The 22,953-nt window shown below is 45.2% G+C and overlaps 1 protein-coding gene across 5 annotated transcripts in view; it reads right to left on the minus strand.

The window, feature by feature from the left end:
• The window catches only part of PUS7L (pseudouridine synthase 7 like), an 83,730-nt gene that overhangs the window by 38,151 nt on the left and 22,626 nt on the right, over positions 1 to 22,953 (minus strand). For 3 of the 5 annotated variants that reach the window (XM_062195097.1, XM_062195095.1, XM_062195094.1), the window contains exons 6-9: positions 22,592 to 22,673; positions 20,569 to 20,849; positions 16,739 to 16,792; positions 13,733 to 15,495 (exon numbers count right to left, since the gene is read on the minus strand). In XM_062195097.1, the coding sequence (XP_062051081.1) occupies positions 15,169 to 15,495; positions 16,739 to 16,792; positions 20,569 to 20,849; positions 22,592 to 22,673 (744 nt within the window). In that variant the 3' untranslated portion in view covers positions 13,733 to 15,168. Of the gene's footprint in view, positions 1 to 13,732; positions 15,496 to 16,738; positions 16,793 to 20,568; positions 20,850 to 22,591; positions 22,674 to 22,953 lie in introns of those variants that run through there. The other 2 variants (XR_009866260.1, XR_009866261.1) reach the window with 1 other exon arrangement.

Raw genomic sequence — 22,953 nt, forward strand, 5'->3', positions numbered from 1 at the left:
TTGACCAATATCTCCCCAATGGCACCATCACTTAGCCTCAGGAAGCCATCAATCTATTCTCTGTTTCAATGAGTTCAACTTTTTCAGAATCCACATGTGAGGAAGAACACATGGTATTTGTCTTTCCATGCCTGGTTCACTTCACTTAATACGATGTCCTGCAGGATCACCCATGTTGTCAGAAGCGACAGGATCCCATGATGTTTGAAGGTTGAACAGTATTCCATTATCGTACTTTCTTTACCCACTCACCTGCTGATGGGCACTGAAGGTGGTTGTTCACTTTGGTTATCGTGAATAACGCCACCACGAACACAGCGGATTGGGGTCTCTTTGACACGCTTCTTTCCTTTCCTGTGGATATATACTCAGTAATGGGCTTGCTGGGTGATGCAATCATTCCATTTTTCTCCTCTTTTGAGGAGCCTGCATTCCCTCCACCAGGGTGCACGACCTCCCTTTTCTCTTCGTGCCCAGCAGTACTCACTGTCTGTCTGATAACAGCCATACTAGCTGGTGTGAGGTGATATCACATTTCCCTGATTAGTTATGTTGAGCTTTCTTTTCATGGTCATTTGTCTTCTTTTAAGAAATGTCTACTAATGTCCTTTGCCCATTTTAAACAGATTATTTTCTCGCTACCAGGAGGTTTGAGTTCCTTACATATTCTAGATATTGACACTTAACCAAATAGTTAAACAGAGTTCGTAGGGTTTTTTCTCCTACTTTATCAGCTGTCTTTTCACTGTTGACTGTTTCTTGTGCTATGTTCATAGGTTTTCTCATAAACTAGTCTCCTTCCCCTTTAAAATGCAAGTCAGGGACAGGCATTGGGCCTAGCAGTTAACAGGATGCCCGTGCCGTTTCAGGGTGCCTGGGTTTGATCCCTTGCTCTGCCATCCGATATCTGCTTCCTCCTAATACAGACCCTGGGAGGCAACAGTGACTGCTCAAGTGGTTGTATTCCTGCTAGGCACACAGGAGACCAGGATGGAGTTCCCAGCTCCTGGGTTTGGCCTGTTCACTATGGACATCTGGAGACAGAACTTGCAGATGACAGCTCTCTGCTGCTCTACTCAAATAAATTTTTTTTCTTATTTTTTTTATTTTATTTTATTTTATTTTATTTTATTTTTGACAGGCAGAGTGGACAGTGAGAGAGAGAGACAGAGAGAAAGGTCTTCCTTTTGCCGTTGGTTCACCCTCTAATGGCCGCCGCGGTAGCGCGCTGCGGCCGGCGCACCGCGCTGTTCCGATGGCAGGAGCCAGGTGCTTCTCCTGGTCTCCCATGGGGTGCAGGGCCCAAACACTTGGGCCATCCTCCACTGCACTCCCTGGCCACAGCAGAGAGCTGGCCTGGAAGAGGGGCAACCGGGACAGGATCGGTGCCCCGACTGGGACTAGAACCCGGTGTGCTGGCGCCGCAAGGCAGAGGATTAGCCTGTTGAGCCACAGCGCCGGCCAAATAAATTTTTTTTTCTAAAAAAATGCAAAATAAGTCTGTGTGCTTATTGTTCTCCTAAGAAAAAACAAGGTAGCTTTTAAAAATAAATTATCTCAGGAAGAAGTAAAAGGTTATTAACAGATTTATCAGTATTCCCAAAATGTTTTATAAATTCCCACTAAAAATGTTAATCTTGGCCGGCGCCACGGCTCACTAGGCTAATCCTCCACCTTGCAGCGCCGGCACACCGGGTTCTAGTCCCGGTTGGGGCACTGGATTCTGTCCTGGTTGCCCCTCTTCCAGGCCAGCTCTCTGCTGTGGCCAGGGAGTGCAGTGGAGGAAGGCCCAAGTGCTTGGGCCCTGCACCCCATGGGAGACCAGGAGAAGCACCTGGCTCCTGCCATCGGATCAGCGCGGTGCGCTGGCCGCAGCGCGCCTACCGCGGCGGCCATTGGAGGGTGAACCAACGGCAAAAAGGAAGACCTTTCTCTCTGTCTCTCTCTCTCACTATCCACTCTGCCTGTCAAAAAAAAAAAAAAAAAAAAAAAAAAAAAAAGTTAATCTTATATAATGAGGAAGTCCATAAAATATGAGAATTTTAAGGAATATTCTAAAAACATATACTCTTTCACCCAAATCCATCCATAAGACATTCTAAGAAGGGAAATATACTGCAAAGTCCTAAACAAAATATTAATAACAAGTACATATTATCTCAGAAACAGTATTGAGTGAAAGGGGCAAGACACAAATACAGACATATAAAATTGCATTTACATCAATCTCAAAAACAGGCAAACTGTTATTTGGAATGGATGCATAGGTGGTACAGATGTAAAGCACAGGGAGGGAATCACTACAAAACTTGGAGCAAAGGTGACCTTGGGGTAGAGATTTGCAACAGGATGGATGAAGTAACTGGGGCCTCACCTTTTTCTATATGAAAAAATCTTAGGTTACTGATTCAATTCATTGAATGGCTACAGAATTATTTGGGATATATTCTTCAGGTGACAATACTGTTAAATTACATTCTTAAAATGAATTTTCTACTTACCTAAAGCTTTAATTTTATTGGCTTAGGTTACTCAAATTTATTCTATCACCTTGTTAACTGTTACAGCATCTGTCGTGAATTTTCTTTTTAGTCTGCACTATTGGCTTTCTGTGATGGTACTATTTTCATCAATCTCACCAAAGGTATGTGAATTGTATTAGTGTTTTCAACAAACCAAAGTGGTGATTCATGGAACCTCTGTATTCTTTTTTTTTTTTTATTTTTTTATTTTTATTTATTTTTATTTTTTTTAACTTTTATTTAATGAATATAAATTTCCAAAGTATAGCCCATGGGTTACAATGGCTTCCCCCCTCCCATAACTTCCCTCCCGCCCGCAATCCTCCCCCTTCCCGCTCCCTTTCCCCTTCCATTCATGTAAAGATTCATTTTCAATTCTCTTTGTATACAGAAGATCAGTTTAGTATATATTAGGTAAAGATTTCAACATTTTGCCCATATAGCAACACAAAGTGAAAAAACTACCATTGGATTACTAATTATAGCATTAAATAGCAATGTACAGCACATTAAAGACAGAGATCCTACATAATTTTTTTTTCAAATTAATTAATTTTCTATGCCATTTCCATTTTAACACCAGGTTGTTTTTTTTTTTTTCATTTCCAATTCTCTTTATATACAGAAGATCAATTCAGTATATAATTAGTAAAGACCTCATCAGTTTGTGCCCACACAGAAACGCAAAGTATAAAAATACTGTTTCAGTACTAGTTATAGCATCACTTGGCTTTAGACGACACATTAGGGACAGATCCCACATGGGGTGTAAGTACACAGTGACTCCTGTTGCTGATTTAACAATTTGACACTCCTGTTCATGGCGTCAGTAATCTCCCTAGGCTCTAGTCATGAGTTGCCAGGGCTATGGAAGCCTTTAGAGTTCGCTGACTTTGATCTTATTCCGATAGGGTCATAGTCAAAGTGGAAGTTCTCTCCTCCCTTCGGAGAAGGGTACCTCCTTCTTTGATGGCCCCGTTCTTTCCACTGGGATCTCACTCACAGAGATCATTCATTTAGGTCTTTTTTTTTTTTTCCATGATATCTTGGCTTTCCATGCCTGCTATACTCTCATGGGCTCTTCAGCCAGATCTGAATGCCTTGAGGGCTGATTCTGAGGCCGGAGTGTTGTTTAGGACATCTGCCATCCTATGAGTCTGCTGTGTATCCCACTTCCCATGTTGGATCTTTCTCTCCCTTTTTGATTCTATCAGTTAGTATTAGCAGATACTTGTCTTGTTTGTGTGATCTCTTTGACTCTTAGACCTATCAGAGCTATCAATTGTGAGCTGAAATTGATCACTTGGACTAGTGCGATGGCATTGTCAGTCTGGAGATTCCTCAGAAACCTGAACATAACCCTACCATACAACCCAGCCATTCCACTCCTTGGAATTTACCCAAAGGAAATTAATTTGGCAAATAAAAAAGCCATCTGCACATTAATGTTTATTGCAGCTCAATTCACAATAGCTAAGACCTGGAACCAACCCAAATGCCCATCAACAGTAGACTGGATAAAGAAATTATGGGACATGTACTCCATAGAATACTATACAGCAGTAAGAAACAACGAAACCCAGTCATTTGCAACAAGATGGAGCAATCTGGAAAACATCATGCTGAGTGAATTAAGCCAGTCCCAAAGAGAAAAATATCATTTGTTTTCCCTGATCGGTGACAACTGAGCGCCAAAGGGGAAACCTGTTAAGTGAAATGGACACTATAAGCAACAATGAACTGATCAGCTCCTGTCCTGACTTTAGATGTACAATGTAATACTTTATCCTTTTTAGTATTTGTTGTTGTTGTTGTTGTTCTAGTACTATTGGTTGAACTCAGTAATTAACACACAATTATTCTTAGGTGTTTAAATTTTAACTGAAAAGTGATCCCTGTTAAATCTAAGAGTGGAAAAAGAGAGGGAGGAGATGAACAATTTGGAACATGCTCAATCGGACTGGCCGCAAATGGTGGAGTTAGAAATGTGCCAGGGGATTCCAACACAATCCCATCAAGATGGCATGTACCAATGCCATCGCACTAGTCCAAGGAACCTCTGTATTCTAATATTTTTGTCAGTAGTTTGTTTTAAGTTCTTCCTTCCTTCCTTCCCTTGAATTTTGGCATCTTAGTGTTCTTTTCCTAACACTTTCAGATGGATGCATAGCGACTTACCTATGACACAGCTTTGCTTCTTTCCTGTTGGGAGTGCAAGCTCTACTGCAGCTGCTCCAAGTGCACACAGTTCTGGTTTGTAGAATGGTTTAGTGACATTCGGTTCAAAATACATTACCTCATCATGCTTTACTTATTGACCCATGGGTTCTGTACGAGTGTACCTCTTAATTTCCAATGACATGGGTCTTCTATTTATCTATGTTCTTCATTTCTAGCAGATCTGATTTATGCCAACAGAACACACTCCATGTGGTTCTGCTCCTGTGGGAACTCACTGTACACACTCATGGCCCAGCATGTGGTTGGTTTCTGTCAACGATCTGCACACATTCTAGAAGAATCTAGGTTGTACACCTCCGGCTCACTTGGGCTGCTCCACAGACACCTACTTGGCCAATTTATTACCTATGTGCTCACATCTCATGGAGCCTCACTGACTAGTCTTCTGTGATTCCTAGGAGATTCGCGTTTTTACAGATCTCTAGTTCTGACAGGTCTTTCCATTTCTGCTTTGGATGTTTTAAAGGGACGTTGCTGTTCTATTCTCCTTGTGACTGGAAATGCTAACCATGAGCAAGTGCCTCTCTTCGTTCCCAGCTGCTTCCCGTCCTCATTGTTTTTCTATCTTCTTCAGATGGCTATGCGGCATTTTCCCCAACAGTATTTGATGGGGAATCTTTCCTTCTTTTACTGTGAACCTTTATACTGTCTAGAGCAGAAATGTGTCTGTTGTTAACCCCCATAAGAAAGAGTTTAAAGAAGACAGTTCTGTTTTTCTCACTTGGCTCCACTGATCCTGTAATAATTCAAGTCATCACAAGTTTGGATTTAAATCTACCAATTTCTCTGTTGCATCTTTCTCTGTCTTACAATGTTTTGTCTCTTTCATTTTTTCCTTTTGCTGGATTTTTTTTGTATTATTCTTTTATTTCCTTCTACTAGTCTGGATGTTACACCTGTCTCATTCTTTCAATGACAGATTCTATAACACACATCTCTAACTTACCAAAGACCAAAGTTTACCAATACATTCACTTTTTATAGATAAACTAACAGTAGATCATTAGTTCCTATTGGTCCTCTTCCCAACCCCTGTATTTTGATTTCCTTCCCTTTCTTTAATCCAGAAGACACTGTAGACAGCACCATCCTATAAACATCCATGTTTCCGTTTGACTGGTCTTTGTGCTCTCCTGCCCCCATTTCTCTGCCTCAGGTTTTTCCCCTAGGACCCAGACCCTCTGGCCAGCCTCCTCTGCCTTTTCTGCTTAGTCTCCAAGGATTCAGTGGTGAGTCGCATACTTCCTGGTTATTTTAATTAATTCCAGGTTGCTCTGCAGTTAGGTAATCAGCAATCACTATGGTCACTCCTTGATAAATCTTTTTCTCTGGCTGCCTGTAAGACTTTTCCCTTTTATTACTGTTGCTCTGTATGTTAACTGTGATGTTATCGCAGCGTGCTTTCTCATTTGTATTACTTGGGATTTACTGGACTATGTAACTGTATGTTGTAGTCTCATTAGTCGGGGATAATTCCGTGTCCTCCCATAAGACCAGTAGTGGTACTTGCTCTCCGGGAGAGTCCTCGTGGGTGATGCAGAAAGCTCTCAGCACAGTGCTCAGGGAATGATTGCCACTGTCACTTCAGCACTCCCAGTCAGCCTTCCCTCAGGGCGCCTTCCTGACACAATGTAGTAGGAATATTCAGACACATCTAGATGGGCAACATCACTGGATAAGCATTAGCAATCGGCAAGCAAAGTGAGTTTCACACTGGCCATGACATCAAGCAGAGTCTGGTCAGGCACTCTCCTCACACCAGGAGTCAGCCACATCACTGCTTCAAGGCCCGGAGCCCTTGGCTGTAAAATGGGAAGTTACTCACCTGACTGCTCTGAGTCTACGTGGAAATTCTACAGCGCATTTACTATTTCAACTGAAGGCAGGATGAAACTATTAAAACTGTTCTGGCAACCCCTGTCCCAGGGAAAGAGCACAGCCATGGCACTCATTTGTAGTGCTCCAAACGCTGTCTGGGAGGGTAGAGGATTATTCTGGGTTTCTCATCACGTCTATTCACCAAATGGAGATACTAAGGCACAGGAGTGGGCGCTGAATCCCTGCATCCCTTACTGGACTATTTGGATTCAAATCCAACTCTGGCCAAAGCACATGCTGGGAGCCAACAGGTGATGGTTCAAGTAGTTAGGTTCTTGCTACCCACATGGGAGACCTCAACTGAGTTTCCTGTTTCTTGGTTTAGCCGGGGCCAGCCCTGGTTGTTACAGGCATTTGGCCAGTGAATGAGTAGTTGGTAGTTGTATGTTTGTATGTGTGTGTGTGTATGTGTGTCCCGGTTTGTGTATAAAATACATAAAAATTCTTTTAACATTTGGTAAGGCATCTCTGGGGCATGCACTCACTGTTTGTAAGCCTATCACACGTCAGGCTCCAGTGGGTGCCTGACATAAAAGCAAGGGCCCTCGAGTACACATCGGAGAAGGTCCAGATATTTAGTCAATACACTGGAATATGAGCAATCAGAGCGGGACATACACAAAATGCCGTGGGAACACAGTTTTCAGACAAGACACAACATCAGCAGAGGGATAGTAATGGGAGCTCAAGGGGCCGGCACAGTGCTGTAGCGGGTAGAGCCGCCGCCTGCAGTGCTGGCATCCCACATGGATGCTAGTTTGAGACCTGGCTGCTGCACTTCCAATCCATCTCTCTGCTATGGCCTGGGAAAGCAGAAGATGGCCCATCCACCCACATGGGAGACCTGGAGGAAGCTCCTGGCTCCTGGCTTCAGATCAGTGCAGCTCTGGCTGCAGTCATTCGGGGAGTGAACCAGTGGATGGAAGACTCTCTCTGTTCTCTGCCTTTCAAATAAATAAATAAATCTATCTTAAAAAAAAAAAAATGGGAGGAGCTGGAGGTGCACATGAGGCAGATGAGCTGTGTTTGGGAAAGAGCAGACAGAGCTGGCACAGAGAGATATGGGAGAAAAGACAGAGGATGCCAGAAGATTGACTGTGAAGGCTCTGTACGTTCACTCCTTCAGCACAAGGACACCAATGGAATGTTCTATGGCCTACAAACAAGGACAGGACAGACAGAAATAAGCTAAGACTGAGACCTCACTGGAGCGACACTCAAAGCTGACTCAGCCCACCTGAGAAGACACCAGCAAGGCCACCTCTGTATCGAAGTACAGAGAACCACACCCCTGTGCCCTCCCCTCTCTACCCTTCCTGGTGTCCAACCCCCCCCCCCCCACCCAGGGAAGAGCGCTCTGGTCTCTGCTCTTTAAATCAACCAAACACGTGGAGTTTCAGGTCCACGGCTGAACTGCTTCCTCTAGCAGGGATTTTCTTTTTTATATCTATAGCTCAGTGTTTACTTAGGAAACACGTCAGAAAAACTAACGTATCTGACATTCAGTAACATCTTCCAGAGCCTGCACTCGAAAAATTCCACGACCATCCCGATTTCTTCCCCTAAACATATATTTCTTCAGTAAGACAGGGCCGACATCTAGGAGTGGAATGAGTTAACCCCAGCCTCAACGTGAGTTGCTTAAGAAGATTAGAGTCCCTTTCTTTACTGAGATTATACAGACTGACTCCGTTTCCCATCCTTTAAACCACTAGGTTTGTCAATGCGTATTCAAGAGATCTCAGCATGCTTAGTGCTTCTGGTACAAGAATTATGGAGGACCAGGGTGGCCGCTAAGGGGTCAAGCACTGGATTCCAATCCTAGGGTGAGCCCTGAGTGAAACAGGAAGATGCTGCCTGCTTTTCATGGTCACTCCCTCTGCCATGTTCTTTCTGCAGTGGCATTTCAAATCAAACAAAAACTTTAAAAACGGTATAACACTGCTAACCCTCAAAGGTTAGCTGACTTGCCTTTGCTTTAGCATCTGGTGGAGTGCCTGTAAATGCAAGGCACTGCATATAGGCCACTCCAGTATTTTTTGATTATTATGTTGTACCTTTGGCATTGCTTTCTTATCAAAAACACATAAAGCTGAAGGTTTAAAACACATTAAATATTTGGGGCCGACGCTGTGGCTCAGGTTAACACCCTGGCCTGAAGCGCCGGCATCCCATATGGGCGCCAGTTCCAGTCCCGGCTGCTCCACTTCCGATCCAGCTCTCTGCTAAGGCCTGGGAAAGCAGTGGAAGATGGCCCAAGTCCTTGGGCCCCTGCACCCATGTGGGAGACCCGGAAGAAGCTCCTGACTCCTGGCTTCGGATCAGCACAGCTCTGGCCATTGTGGCCATCTGGGGAGTGAACCAGCAGATGGAAGACCTCTGTCTCTACCTCTCTCTATAACTCTGCCTGTCAAATAAATAAAATAAATATTAAAAAGAGAGAGAGAGAGAGAGCCATTTCCAACATAGTACAGTGAATTAGCAGTGGATTTCATCTCCATTCATGACTTTTTATAAAAAAAAAAACATTAAATATTAGAAAAACATTAAAACAGTAACAAAAATTGTCAAGCCCTTCGTAAGACAGAATTCCTGGGAAATTTAAAAGCAAACTGTGTAGCACAAGTGCACTGCTTTAAACCAGTCCTGGCATGAGCTGCTACGCCCCCTGCTGGGAGAATCATACAGGGCACAAGCTCTTGTCTGCAAGGCGCTGGCACGGGCGCGCCATCACAACCCGCCCACCCTCTTGCCTTTCTCTCCGAACCTTAAGAAGGCTTCCCAGCTCTGAACTACAATGTTAACAAACAAGCACATTCTTGTTGAAAAAGTAAAACAGAAGTAAAGGAAACAATGTCCCATTCTCCTGCTTCCCCACAACCCTTTTCTTACTCCTGTATGAACCCAAGAAAACTGTGCCTTAAGTTAACATGGGGCTTCGTTTTCCCTTCGGTTTCTTAATGGTTGTTTCCAGGTACAAAATGCTGAGGGACACTGAGCCAGATAGTTCAAGGTCCTAGTTTGAACGATTGCTGAATTTCCAGGCTTAGAAATGGTTATTTCCACTTATCAAAAAGGAAAGAAAACCCCCAAAAGTGTGAATTACAATCACTTTATGCCATGACAGATGGAGGACCCCAGCAGAACGTCAGTCACCATCTTACTGTCCAAGTTTCCCCAGCAAAGTAATATTAACTCTAACGCTAGACAGAATGAAGTGGGGATTTACCAAGCACCTGACACTGCTCTTCACGATTCCTAAGACCTTCTAAAACCAAGTCCTTTTCAGCCAGACTGGAAGACAGTGCATGTACCAGCAGCCCCGTTCTTATCTGCAATCTGCACGTCTCTCACAATTCTGTTTGTAAGTCCCATCCTGGAAAGGGACAACTACCATTACTTCAAATCTGAGATAACTGCAGAGAAATTCTTGGGTTATGAAGTCAGGCAGTGGTGGAGCCACTTCTGGGTCCAGGGCACCAGATTCCCCAAACTCCAGCCACTAAGGGCCAGCCATCATCATCACTTCTCTGCCTATACTGGTATTTGCTTAATGCCTTCAAATTGACTCCCCTTTTTTAAAATTAAAAATTCGGTTTTATAGGAAATATTGTATTATTACATAAATAAGAAAACAAATTGCTTTCCACAAATAAAAATTAGAAAAATAAATTCAACAGAAAAAGCCATCCTCATATGTTCCATCTGGATATTGCTGCCTAATATTCTGAACCTGAGATCTATATTGCTTCTGTCTAAAAGGCATGTCAGCCAACATTAGAGACACTCATAATCTTCTGTAACCAGGCCGCCACCTCTCTCAAACAGAATCACTCACAACACAGCAGCAGTATCATGGCTTTTCGGTAAGAACCCTCTCAGAAGGTTCTTTTACTTCTTTTTTGGACTTGGTTCTCAAAAGGAATCCTGTTTCTCTCAAGGCATGCCCCAATATGCATATTAATCAATGGTGAACAATATCAAGTTGATAGAAATGGATGTCTTTGGGGTTTGCATTGTGGCATACTAGCTAAAGCTGTCACTTGTGATTCCAACATCCTATATGGGCACTGGTTCATGTCCTGGCTGCTTCATTGCCAACCCAGCTCCCTGCTAATGGCCTGGGAAAAGCAGCATATGATGGTGGATGTGTTTGGGCCCCTGAACCCAAGTGCAAGACTGAAAAGAAGCTCCTGACTTCATCCTGGTCCAGTCCTGGGTGTTATGGCCACCTGGGTAGTAAACCAGCAGAATGAAGACCCCTTCTCTCTCTGTAACTCCAGAATTTCAAAATAAATAAATCTTTAAAAAGAAAGAAATGGATGTTTTATCCAAAAAACTTGTTTTCAGAAGGCTAATATTAGGTAGATGGAAACAGCATTGACCTGGCAGCAGTTCACACTCGAATTCAACCCACACCTCCCCACAGAATTGGCATACACATTAAAACCTAACACACCAGCACAGCAGACACTCATAAATGTTAGCGTAATCAAAAGTTAAGAGATTTTCGGCTTATTACAACTTGAAAACTCCATTTGTTTCACTTACTGTTCCTCAGGAACTCTTGCTTAGTGTCAAATGCAAGCCTGACAATTAAACTAATTCAGAGATGGAATGAAGGTATGAAATGTCCAAGAAAAGCTACAGAACACAGGTGAATGGCCATTGGGTGGTCCAAAGTACACTAAGTTTTAGGATCGAAAAACAATTAGCATGGCAAGTATTATTGGTGAGTAAAATAATTTTTCACATGAACAATACATCTTATGGAGACTTAAAATGTAGTGACTCTGTACATGCTGCCACAGCATTCACTAAATGAACATGTAAAATTATAGTGCCATCTACTGGTAAAGAAAATAACATCAGTGATAGCACACTTTGGAGCATTCACATTTTCTAAGTGCTACTCAAAATTGAAAACTGGGATTCAGTAATTTATGTAATTGGGGCAAGCATTGTGGCATAGTGGGTAAAGCCAACGCCATCCCATACAGGTGATGGTTCATTCCTGAACACTCCACTTCTGATTCAGCTCTCTGCTAACAGCCCAGGAAAGTAGTAGAAGCTAACTCAAGTGCTTGGGTCTGCGTCACCAGTTAGGGAGACCCTGATAAAACTCTCAGCTTCGGCCTGCGCCAGCCTTGGCCATGCTGTTATCTGGAGAGTGAGCCAGAAGATAGAAACTCTGTCTCCTCCTCTCTGACTTCCAAATGAATAAGTAAATCTTAAAAAGAAATTTTCTGATTACTGGGACAGGATACAATTTATATCACGAAATGAAGTTTCTTCCCTAAAAACTGTATTACCTACTATGTAGAACATTACTTTATTCTCAATACATACTGAAACTTTTGTGAAGGTACTTTTAAAAAAATCAATGGTAATGGGGTGAGTGCTTGGCCTAGTCATTTAGACACACCTCAGGAGGGATACCCACATTTCATATACAGAGTGCCTGGGTTCAAGTCCTCGCTCCATTCCTGATTTCAGCTTCCTGCTAATGCGCTCACTGGGAGGCAGCAGGTGACAACTCAAGGATTTGGGTCCCTGACATCCATGTAGGAGACCTGAAAAGAATTCCAGGGTCCTGACTTCAGCTTGACCAAGTCTAGGCTGTTGCAAGCATGTGGAGAGTGAACAAGCAGGTGGAGGATTTCTGTTTCTCTCTCTGCCTTTCAGATAAATAAATAAAAATTAAAACTCAACAGTATATTCTGCAATTTTTTTTCAGTTTTATTTGAAGGCAGTTAGAGATGTTCTATTCACTGGTTCACCTCCCACCCCCACAATGACTTCAATAGCTGGAACTGGGCTGATCCAAAGCCAGGAGCTTTTTCTGGGTCTCCCACATGGGTGCAGGGCCCCAAGCACTTGGGCCATCCTCCACTACTTTCCCAGGTCATTAGCAGGGAGCTGGATTGGAAATGGAGCATCTAGGACTTGAACAAGTGCCCATATGGGAGGCCAGCTCTGCAGGTAGAGACTTAATCTTCTATGCCATGGCACTGGCCCCACACTTCTCAATTTTTATGCTGAGATTTATTTGCTTGTAAAACATAAAGTGACACAAAAGGTACTTTTAATACTAAAAAAATTCAATAACCCTATCATTGTAACACGTTATTTTCGTTTTTCCCCCTTTTCCCTTCCAAACTTACAGCTGCCAAAATGTATTTAACAGTGACTGCCAGGCACTTTTTTTTTTTTGACAGGCAGAGTGGACAGTGAGAGAGAGACAGAAACAAAGGTCTTCCTTTACCGTTGGTACACCCTCCAATGGCCGCTGTGGCTGGCGCACCGCGCCAATCCAAAGCCAGGAGCCAGGTGCTTCTCCTGGTCTCCCATGCAGGTGCAGGGCCCAAGCACTTGGGCCATCCTCCACTGCCTTCCCGGGCCACAGCAGAGAGCTGGCCTGGAAGAGGGGCAACCGGGATAGAATCGGTTGCCCCGACAGGGACTAGAACCCGGTGCGCCGGTGCCGCAGGCGGAGGATTAGCCTGTTGAACTGCGGCGCCGGCCATGCCAGGCACTTTTTAAAACCGATTTGCATTCACCCAGTAAGGCCTCGCACTGATGCTCCTAGGCAGAATGGACTAACACCCTGCTTTAAAGACGCAGTAATGGAAGCTTTGAGGAACCTGCCTGAGTCCATAGTGCTAACAGCATGACCAGGGTTTAAGCCAGGGTAGCTTGTCTCCAATTCCATCACTCTGCCCATGTGTCTCCAATGTGTCAAAGATGAATTCAGAGGCCGGCACCGTGGCTCAACAGGCTAATCCTCCGCCTTGTGGCACCGGCACACGGGGTTCTAGTGCCAGTTGGGGCGCCGGATTCTGTCCCGGTTGCCCCTCTTCCAGGCCAGCTCTCTGCTGTGGCCAGGGAGTGCAGTGGAGGATGGCCCAAGTGCTTGGGCCCTGCACCCCATGGGAGACCAGGAGAAGCACCTGGCTCCTGCCATCGACTCAGCATGGTGCGCCGGCCGCAGCGGCCATTGGAGGGTGAACCAACAGCAAAGGAAGACCTTTCTGTCTGTCTCTCTCACTGTCCACTCTGTCAAAAAAAAAAAAAAAGAATTCAGTATGTTGCTGTTTTTAACACGTGTTGTTTTGGGAGGGCAACATTTTCTCATGTAATTAAATCCTTCGTCATCATTTCAAGGAATCATTTATTTATTTATAAAGCAGAGAAAGAGGGAAAGAGAAAGACAGGGAGGCATCTTCCATCTGCTGATTCAATCCCCAAGTGGCCACGTTAAAGGCAGAAGCCAGGAACTCCATCCTGGGCTCCTCTGTGGGTAGGAGGGGCCCAAGTACTTGGGCCATTACAGGCTGTCTTCCCAGGAACCTTAGCAGGGAGCTGGACTGGATGGGAGCAGCCAGGACTTGAACAGGAGCTCTAATATGGGATGCTGCTGGTATTGAAGCAGTGTCGTAGCCCAGTGTAACAACCACTTTAAATGACGTCTGTTATCACGCTGTGATGCATTTCACTTCACTTCCTCTGGTTATTTTATAAGGTCTTGGAAACCATTTCCAATTTCTTTCATTATATATTAAAGTGCTGCAATAAGCAAATTTTGCACTAAAGATAGTTTTTGGTTCTTCTTTTGAATTTTATTTCCTCATGTGAATATCCCCATTGGCTTGGCTGACCTAAGCCTATGCAAATGCCACACTGCTGATGGGTACCACTCTGTATGATGGCATCATACCACCAGCAATGGAAGAACACTGTCTTCCCAGTCCATGCACACCAGTCACTGCTCCCCCAAGTTCAACAGACACCAAATGGCTAAGGATGATAGTTAAATCACCAAACACTCAAACTGTTAAATAAGCGAAATGTTTTATTCCCTTAGCAACTTCGCAGGTGGAGACAGTCCTACCACTTGCGACTTATGAAGGTAGAGTCCTCTGGCTTCTGAAACTAACACACCCAAAGTCATGAGTCAGGGTCTGAGCACAGACCTGTTTAAGCAAAGTCTATCTGTCTTACAAACTAGAAACAACAGAAGTAAACAGAGCCAGTCTATGTCAAGACGCAGAACAGTATGAAAAATTTTATTTCAGTCTTTGTCTCAAAGGGATGATACCTATCTTGGGGTGGCCATCGCGAATACTGGGATGGCCCTGCCCTACAGAGCCAGGTGAGGACACAGGAATGAGCAGACTGCTCATTCTCCCCAGAAGATGCTTGCTTGCACTGCCACCTAGGTACACCAGGATTCTAAGTAAGAAGCTACAGGACACCAACTTTACTTCCCCTCAATTCCCCTTAAACCTTATCTCATGGTTTTGGATGTTTCTAAGGATTTCTAAAGAGTGTAATTCTCCTAACAGCAAATAAAGGCCATGGAAGCACCACTTAACAGGGAGCACAAGTTGTGGTGAGAGATGGCTCTCAGATCCAGGCATGGACACTCATGGGTTCCTTGGGCTCCGGAAGCTGTGGTGCCTAAGGTCAGCCCCTGAAGATGCTATGTGGTCAAGGTCGCAGCAGAGCCGACACAGACAGGACAGTTTCAAATGTCATGCTTCATCATTTCCTTCAGGAAGACTGTAGCACAACAGGAAGCGTCAAGGTCAAAAGAGATGCAAAGACATAAAGGCACTGCACTGCCGGCAGGGTCTTCCCTGCTGACCCCAGAGCTGGGGTCCTCCAGGAGCTGGTGGCAGAGGTTGTGGGGCTGCTTCAGGATCTGCCGGTAGCACCCTGGCATATTCAGATTCAGAGCAGGCACTCTGAAGCTGCATGTCTGTAGCCCGTCTCTGCTCAGCAGCTCCTGGTACCACTGCCCCACCAGGTTCCCTGGGTACTGAGTACTGTGGCCAAGCACTGGGAGAACCACCTGTGAAAGGGAGGAATAAAACACACATGACACAGCCTTTGCAAAGAGAGGCGATCCTAGTTTTCTGCATTTTGCATCTGCTTTTAGCCTGGCACCCAGCTCTGTAATGGGTCTTATGACATAAACACAATCAGCTGAAACCAGCCTCTGAACACCATGCTGTGATTTTTTTTCCTCTATCAGATAAAAAAATATAATCAAGGTGGCCAACTCAACTCAGATTGCACAAACCACTATTATTCACAAAGTGCAGGTACATTTCATGACCCAACAGAGTGAAATTCTATGAAATCTCACAATCCCAAAAGGCCATTCTTTAAGACACATTAGTTCTACTGCTCAAAGGGTGACAAATTTTACAATTCTCTTAGCTACTTAAAAATGAGAAAGCACACGAGTACTGAGAAAACATCATTTTGTAAGTGATCACTGTCTTCTGTGGGTTTTTACTCCCTCACTGGATGACTTCGACAGTTTTCTTGAACAGCACCAAAAGGCAGTAAAGGAGGATACATGGATGACTCTCACAGTCATGACATGAAGTGGGTAAAGCGAGGCACAAAGAACACACACAGAATGATTGTAGTCACATGACCTCTTTCATCGGCAAAGCCAGTCATGGAAAACAGACTGGTGGATGCCAAGGGCTGGGGACAAGGCAAAGGTTAACTACAAAGAGACACCACAAATCTGGGAGGGAGAGAACTGCTCCAGATATTGATTTTTGTGGTGGTCAGAGTTTACCAAGCTTGAACCATTGTAAATCTATCTATCTATCTATCTATCTATCTATCTATCTATATATATATATTTTTTTTTTTTCCCTCCATCTTTTAAAAATGAGAGTTACAGGCAGGAGTTGAGGTGCGGCAGGCTAAGCTACTGCTCCATACACATCGAAGCACACGTTTTAGTTGCTATTGCTCTGCTTCTGATCCAGCTCCATGCTCACAGCCTGGGAAATCAGTGGACGATGGTCCAAGTACTTGGGCCCCTGCTATCCATGTGGAAGACTGGGATGGAGCTCCTGCCTTCGGCTTCAGCCTGGCTCTGCTCTGGCTGTTGTGGACATTTTGGGGGGTGAACCAGTGGAAGGAAGATTCTCTCTCTTTCTATGCCTTTCAAATACATAAAAAAATGTTTTCTAAGAAAACTGTTTTTAAAAAAAGGAGGGACAATATTTTTTCTTTTAGGGACAATGTTCACAAACAAATCCAAATGACTGAGTTTTAGGCATATTTACCTGATATATTGTATATGTGTTAGCCAATTCCTCTTCCTTGGTTACCAGATGAACCTATTTTCAAAGAAACAAACAAAAAGGTGCAAAGACAGGCAACTCCCAAATGCTCCCGCTTCCCTCAATGTCCCCAGCCCCATTCTGCCTGATCTGATGCCTGGGCTGAGAGCACTCACGTTCAGACAAGGTCTTCCTGGAGCTGTGTCTACAGGAGAGGCCTGTAGACAGGAGACTGGTTTTTCCTGAACTTGAGAAACACAGAGAACAGCAAGCTACTCCTTCCACCTCAGTCCCTCACAATCCTCTTGCAAATGAGACGGTTTCTATTCATTATGCTCAAATATCTGCTTTTACTGGGTGATTTCACCTAGTGGTTAACATGCCCACATCTCACACTGGAGTGCCTGGATCTGACTCCTGGCTCCAACTCTTGACTCCAGCTTCCTACTAATGCAGACCCTGGGGGGCAGCAGGTAATAGCTCGAGTACTTGGGTCTCTCCCACTCATGTGGGAGATCTGGATGGGGTTTTCGGCTCCTGGCTCCAGCACAGCCTTAACCGTTATAGGAATTTTGGATGTGAACCAACCAGTGGATGGGTCTCTCTTGGACTCTCTGCCTTGTAGATAAACAAAATTTAAATTTAAAATCTGCGCCTGAAAAACCAACCCCTAACCCCAACCAACCGTCTCCAAAACACATTGTCATGCTCCAGTCAGGAGAGCGGTCTCCCCACACTTGTTTCACAGAGTATGTGGGAAGACGGGGCCAGCGCTGTGGCACAGTAGGTTAATTCTCTGCCTGTGGAGCCGGCATCCCATATGGGCGCTAGTTCTAGTCCCAGCTGCTCCTCCTTCCAATCCAGCTCTTTGCTTTGGCCTAGGGCCAAAAGTCCTTGGGCCCTGCACCTGCATGGGAGACCAGGAAGAAGCACCTGGCTCCTGACTTCAGACTGGCGCAGCTCCAGCTGTTGCAGTCACTGGAGAGTGAACCAACGGATGGAAGACATTTCTGTCTCTCCCTCTGTCTCTACCTCTCAAATAAATAAATAATAACAAATCTTAAAAAAAAAAAAAAAAAAGGCATACGTGGGAAGACAAAAAGGAGGTGTGTGATAAAGCCTGAAGACTGTTGTTCCAGAAAATGACAGATTAAAACGTGCGATTCTTCTCTACATGAAAACTCAGGTATGACAGCAGTCAAGACTCGCCTGCAAAGCTGTGCAGCCACATGTTCCTGGAGCACCAGCTGTGCAGTGCTGCCCCTGCCTCGCAGGGGGTCAAATCTAGGGTGCTCTCAGATCCTTTCACACAGTCTGACTGTCCCTTCTCAGCAACAGCAACCGCTCCTGGAATTCAGCGCAGCTTCCTACGAGTCACTCTGCTACCGACCCAGAAGCCATCCACAGGCGCACAGCAGAGCAGACGGCCGCTGTCCTGGCTGTGACCATCCCCCTTTCCGAGAGCAGTACTTGCCTTTCCCAGAAAACCCTCCCAGCTTTCAGATGCGGGTCAGGTGGAGGGCTCCAGGTAGGGCCCTGGACTCTCGTAGCTGACAATCACAAACTTCAGTACATACAAATGGATTCAGTTCTGGCCACTGAGACCCAACTCCACAGCTCCTGTTGACACTGCTGAGGAAGGAGGGCCCTCTGCCCTGTAGCGGGGGTGGAAGCCTCTTCTCTGCCCAGGGCCATGTGGATATTTGTAACACCAACCATGGGCCACACACAACGATCAACTTAAAAACTAGCCAGCTGTAGAGTTATGGAACTTCAGTCCTGCCTTGCAGGGCCACACCAGATGATTTCATGGCTCTTACATGGCTTAGGGGCCACCAACAGACCATGTCTCCCAGGTATGAGCCACAGTGGGAATGGATGTCACAGACACAGGCAGAATTGCAAAATGAAAAAGGAGATACCATTTGCTATTCGAGGACACTGCCCAGCCACGGGACACAACTGTGCCTGAGCCAGCATGGGCCTGCACATGCCTTCCTGACATTTCTGAGCTGGGTTCCACTCCTTGAAACCAAGCACCTTAATTCACACACAAGAAACCTTCTTATTCACCTGGATACGTCAGCAGTCACAGTGTCCTTGCTCTGTATTTTGGGGAAAATGGGGCTCCATCCTAGTTCTAGATGGGGACCTTTCTATAGGAACCAGGGATTTTCTGTGGAGATGATACAGGGTGTGGGCCAGCCACTGGGTATCTCTACTCTTGCTGCCCATGTGACTCTGAACCTCTCACCTCTTTAATCTGAGTTTTTTTGTTTTTGTTTTTGTTTTTTTTTTTTGACAGGCAGAGTGGACAGTGAGAGAGAGAGAGAGAGAGAGAGAGAAAGGTCTTCCTTTGCTGTTGGTTCACCCTCCAATGGCTGCTGCGGCCGGCGCACCATGCTGAGCCGATGGCAGGAGCCAGGTACTTCTCCTGGTCTCCCATGGGGTGCAGGGCCCAAGCACTTGGGCCATCCTCCACTGCACTCCCTGGCTAAGCAAAGAGCTGGCCTGGAAGAGGGGCAACCGGGACAGAATCCATTGCCCCGACCGGGACTAGAACCCGGTGAGCCGGCGCCACAAGGCGGAGGATTAGCCTAGTGAGCCGCGGCACCGGCCCAATCTAAGTTTTAATTGCCACTTCTATAAAATGGCAGTTAGAAAAGAGAGTCTCTAGGGGTGGGCGTTTGGCCCAGGGAATAAGACTTTGTGTGGGACATCAACAATCCATTTAGGAGCACCTGGGGTTGTGTCTTGGCTCTGCTTCTCATTCCAGCTTCCTGCTGATGATGCCAGTATGTGGGCCCCTGGCACCCATGTGGGAGATCAAGACTGAGTTCCTGGCTCCCGGCCAAGCCCAGCACCATTATAGGCAGTGAGGGAGTAAAGCAGTGAATGGGAGATCTCTATCTCTGCCTTTCAAATTTCATATACATATAAAATATATATGTATATACTCTCTCTCACACACACACACATATATACATCTCCCTACAAACACACACACACATACATATAGGAAAAAAGGTCTCTAATATCCTATCCTGCTTTAACATTCAGTGACTTTATGGTGTTACATGTATGAATGCACTATTCAAATCCTTCCACTGAGACAGAGGTGACCATGCTGGAACACAGCAATTAGTTCTTTCTGCATTACAGTCACGTAAATGTATTTCCAGCTTCATCACCTAGTTTAGGCCCACAGAGGTGAAGATACCAGTGGGACAGGAGGAGGAACCCTTCTGCACAAGACAAATAAGCTATACAACTTCACTGAAGGAAATGCTTGCAAGACACTAAGAGGAAAACATCACATCTACCAAAAAAAATCACACTCACTGAAAATAGATCATTACACGCAGTTCACACTGCAGAAAACCTTTCCCCCAGCTTTCCATAGTCCGAGTTTTAAGCCTGAGTCCTGCCCCTTCTTTCCTCTGCTAACAGAGTACAGTTTCTGATCACACAGACGTGAAAGCACAACGAAAGTTCTAGAAGAACGCAGCCAAACGGCAGAGGCTGCTTCTCCAGGGCAGGAGGAGAAAATCCTCCTAGTGTGGAGGGACAAGGGCCCACTTGTAGTACATGGATTCCTACTTTCAAGGGGACTGTTTTGTGCATTATTTGTGGAAATTTCTTTAAAGCTTTACTGCCTCTCACTCCACGCCACTATCTTACTTTTCCATTTACTGGTAGGTGCTAAGCCTTGGTTGGCAGCAGAGAAGAGGGTGATGAGAAAACAGAAGTAAAAATAAAATAAAAAGTGTGTTTAAAGCAAAGTGTCGCTGGTGTGGATCCACCCTGGGAGCACCAGATCTCCTCATACGTACTTTACTGTTTGGGCAATGCTCCTGGTCAAGGACGTCGTCCAGACACACCAGGTCGCCCTCCACCACGCGGGTTCCATAGGCCTCAAGCCTGTAGGATGCGGCCTCGTTCCAGACTCGGCTGATGTAAGCGTAGACATAGACCGTGCGCACGTGGTAGGGAAGACAGTACCACACATTGGTACAGCCTTCCTCTGTCAGGCTGAAGCGATGAAGCAACTCCAACAGCTCTCTCTCTCGAACTCTGAACGCAGGCATCAGCTCAAGTGTGCCCTTAGCATCCTCTGAAAGGGCAAATCAGAGTCAGCCACTTTAATTCAGAGGCCAGCACTAAAGGCCCGTGTATTGCATGCTCTATAAATAAGCGGCAGTGAACACAAACAAAAACACCATGCTCAGCATGAGGCTAATGCCAGCTGTACTCACAACAGGTACCTTGTGCAACAGCGCTCCGTTTACTTGCTCTGCTTTAAAAAAAATGCAGGTGGGGAAGGTATTGTGGCACACATCTGCATCCCATGTGTCAGTGCACGTCCTGGCTGTTCCACTTCAGATCCAGCTCCCTGCCAATGTACACCCAGAAAGGCAGCAGGTGATGGTCCAAGTACTTGGGTCTCTGCCTCCCATGGGAGACACCTGGACAGAGTTGCTGGCTCCTGGCTTTGGCCTAGTCCAACTCTGACTATTGCTGGCATTTGAGGAGTGAACCAGCAAATAGAGGTATCTCTGTATCTCCTTTTCTCTGTCACTCTGCCTTTCAAATAAGCAAATAAAACATAGAAAAGAAAAAAAAAAAAATTAAGAATGCCTTGCCAGAGTTCCTCACTTTAGAATAAGCTACAAACAAAATGGCCACAAAATTAAATAAACTGCTGAGCTGATAGGGGCTGGAGACTGCAGTGTATATATACACACATATATTTCAGAGATAGGCAGGTGGGCAAATGGATGATAGGTAGGTAGGTAAATTACAGACATTTTTACTACCCAAATGACCCCACCAGCCAAGCTGGACCAGGATGAAGTTAAGAGCCAGGAATTCCATCCAGGTCTCCTACATGAGTGGCAAGGACCTAGCTACTTGAGCTATCAGCTGATATTTCCCAGGATGCCCACTGGCAGGAAGTTAGAATCATGAGGAGGGACATAAGCTCTCATTACAGTGCAGTCAAATGCCCATCCCAGGAGCTGAAGACGTGTAAGGAATCATATGGTCACGTACACAGAATCTCTAGAGTAAGAAAAGGTTGTGCTCTGGATCCAGCAGCTCACTGCCACCTGCCAACAGGATGCTTTCTAAAATGCAACCCACTGCACTTGCCACAGATGCCCACTCAAGTAGGGCCTTGGATTGGACTGGATCACGCATACCAGGTGCTGCTCATGCAGGAACAATCACCAGCTTCAATTTATGCACCAGGAAACCAACTATCAGGTCACATACCTGTGCAGGTGGGCCTGCCAAGGACAAGCGCGCACAGTCCGCATGCATACACATGGACACCTGCTCTCCTCAGGGCTTCCCGCTGAGCACTCACCTAACACTGCATTCGATCAAAGTCTTCAAAATCCACAGTCAGGGCTGAATAGTCAAAGGACCAAAACCCACGCTATGGGTAAGGCACATCCTCCGTTCACTAAGGCTGGTGGTGTCTCCTCCAGCTATAAGGAATCACACTGCCACTGGTACGGACTTATACATGGCCATCAGTGCCAGTTGTGTATACACCTCCATCAGTGCCAGTTCAGAATCTGGAACTCCCTTCTTCCCAGGGGATGTTGGCCAAGAAACCCTAAGAAATTATTTCTCCTCTCACTTCTGACAACATAGCAGTCAGAAGAGACAAAATTCCAGAGATCTGATGACAACAAAGTGCCAGGGTGATGCAATAAAATGATTCAACATACAACACACAACACCTGTGTCTTCTCAGAGTTATGTCTCAGTGCATGGCCCTTGCTGGTTTAACATTTACATTATGTGTCTGCCAGATTATGTATGGGTTAAAGAAGTTAGACGACATACCGGTTTGAAGAAAATATTTCTTTGCTCTGTTTACAGGATCATCCACGTCTTCGGGACTAAGAAACAGTTTTACAGACTTCACCTTGAGAAATAAAGCAAGATACCAATTAAAAAAAAAAAAAAAGATGTAAATTCTGACATTTTAAAACGATAGTCATCAAATAAATATTTGATGCTGTAATTTTCTCAATAGGCTTTCAAAAACTAAAAAGCATTAAAGGTAGAAATAAACCTTCTAAAAAAGAGCAGATTAGGAATGGCATGCTTTGCAAGGCGAGGAAGAAACAATGCAGTGAACAGTGCAGGAGGTACAAGCTTGTAGGAGACGTGGAGAGAAAATCTCCAGGGAGCTGCAGGGGAGG

Source organism: Lepus europaeus, chromosome 6, assembly GCF_033115175.1.
Source record: "Lepus europaeus isolate LE1 chromosome 6, mLepTim1.pri, whole genome shotgun sequence".
Classification (NCBI taxonomy): domain Eukaryota; kingdom Metazoa; phylum Chordata; class Mammalia; order Lagomorpha; family Leporidae; genus Lepus; species Lepus europaeus.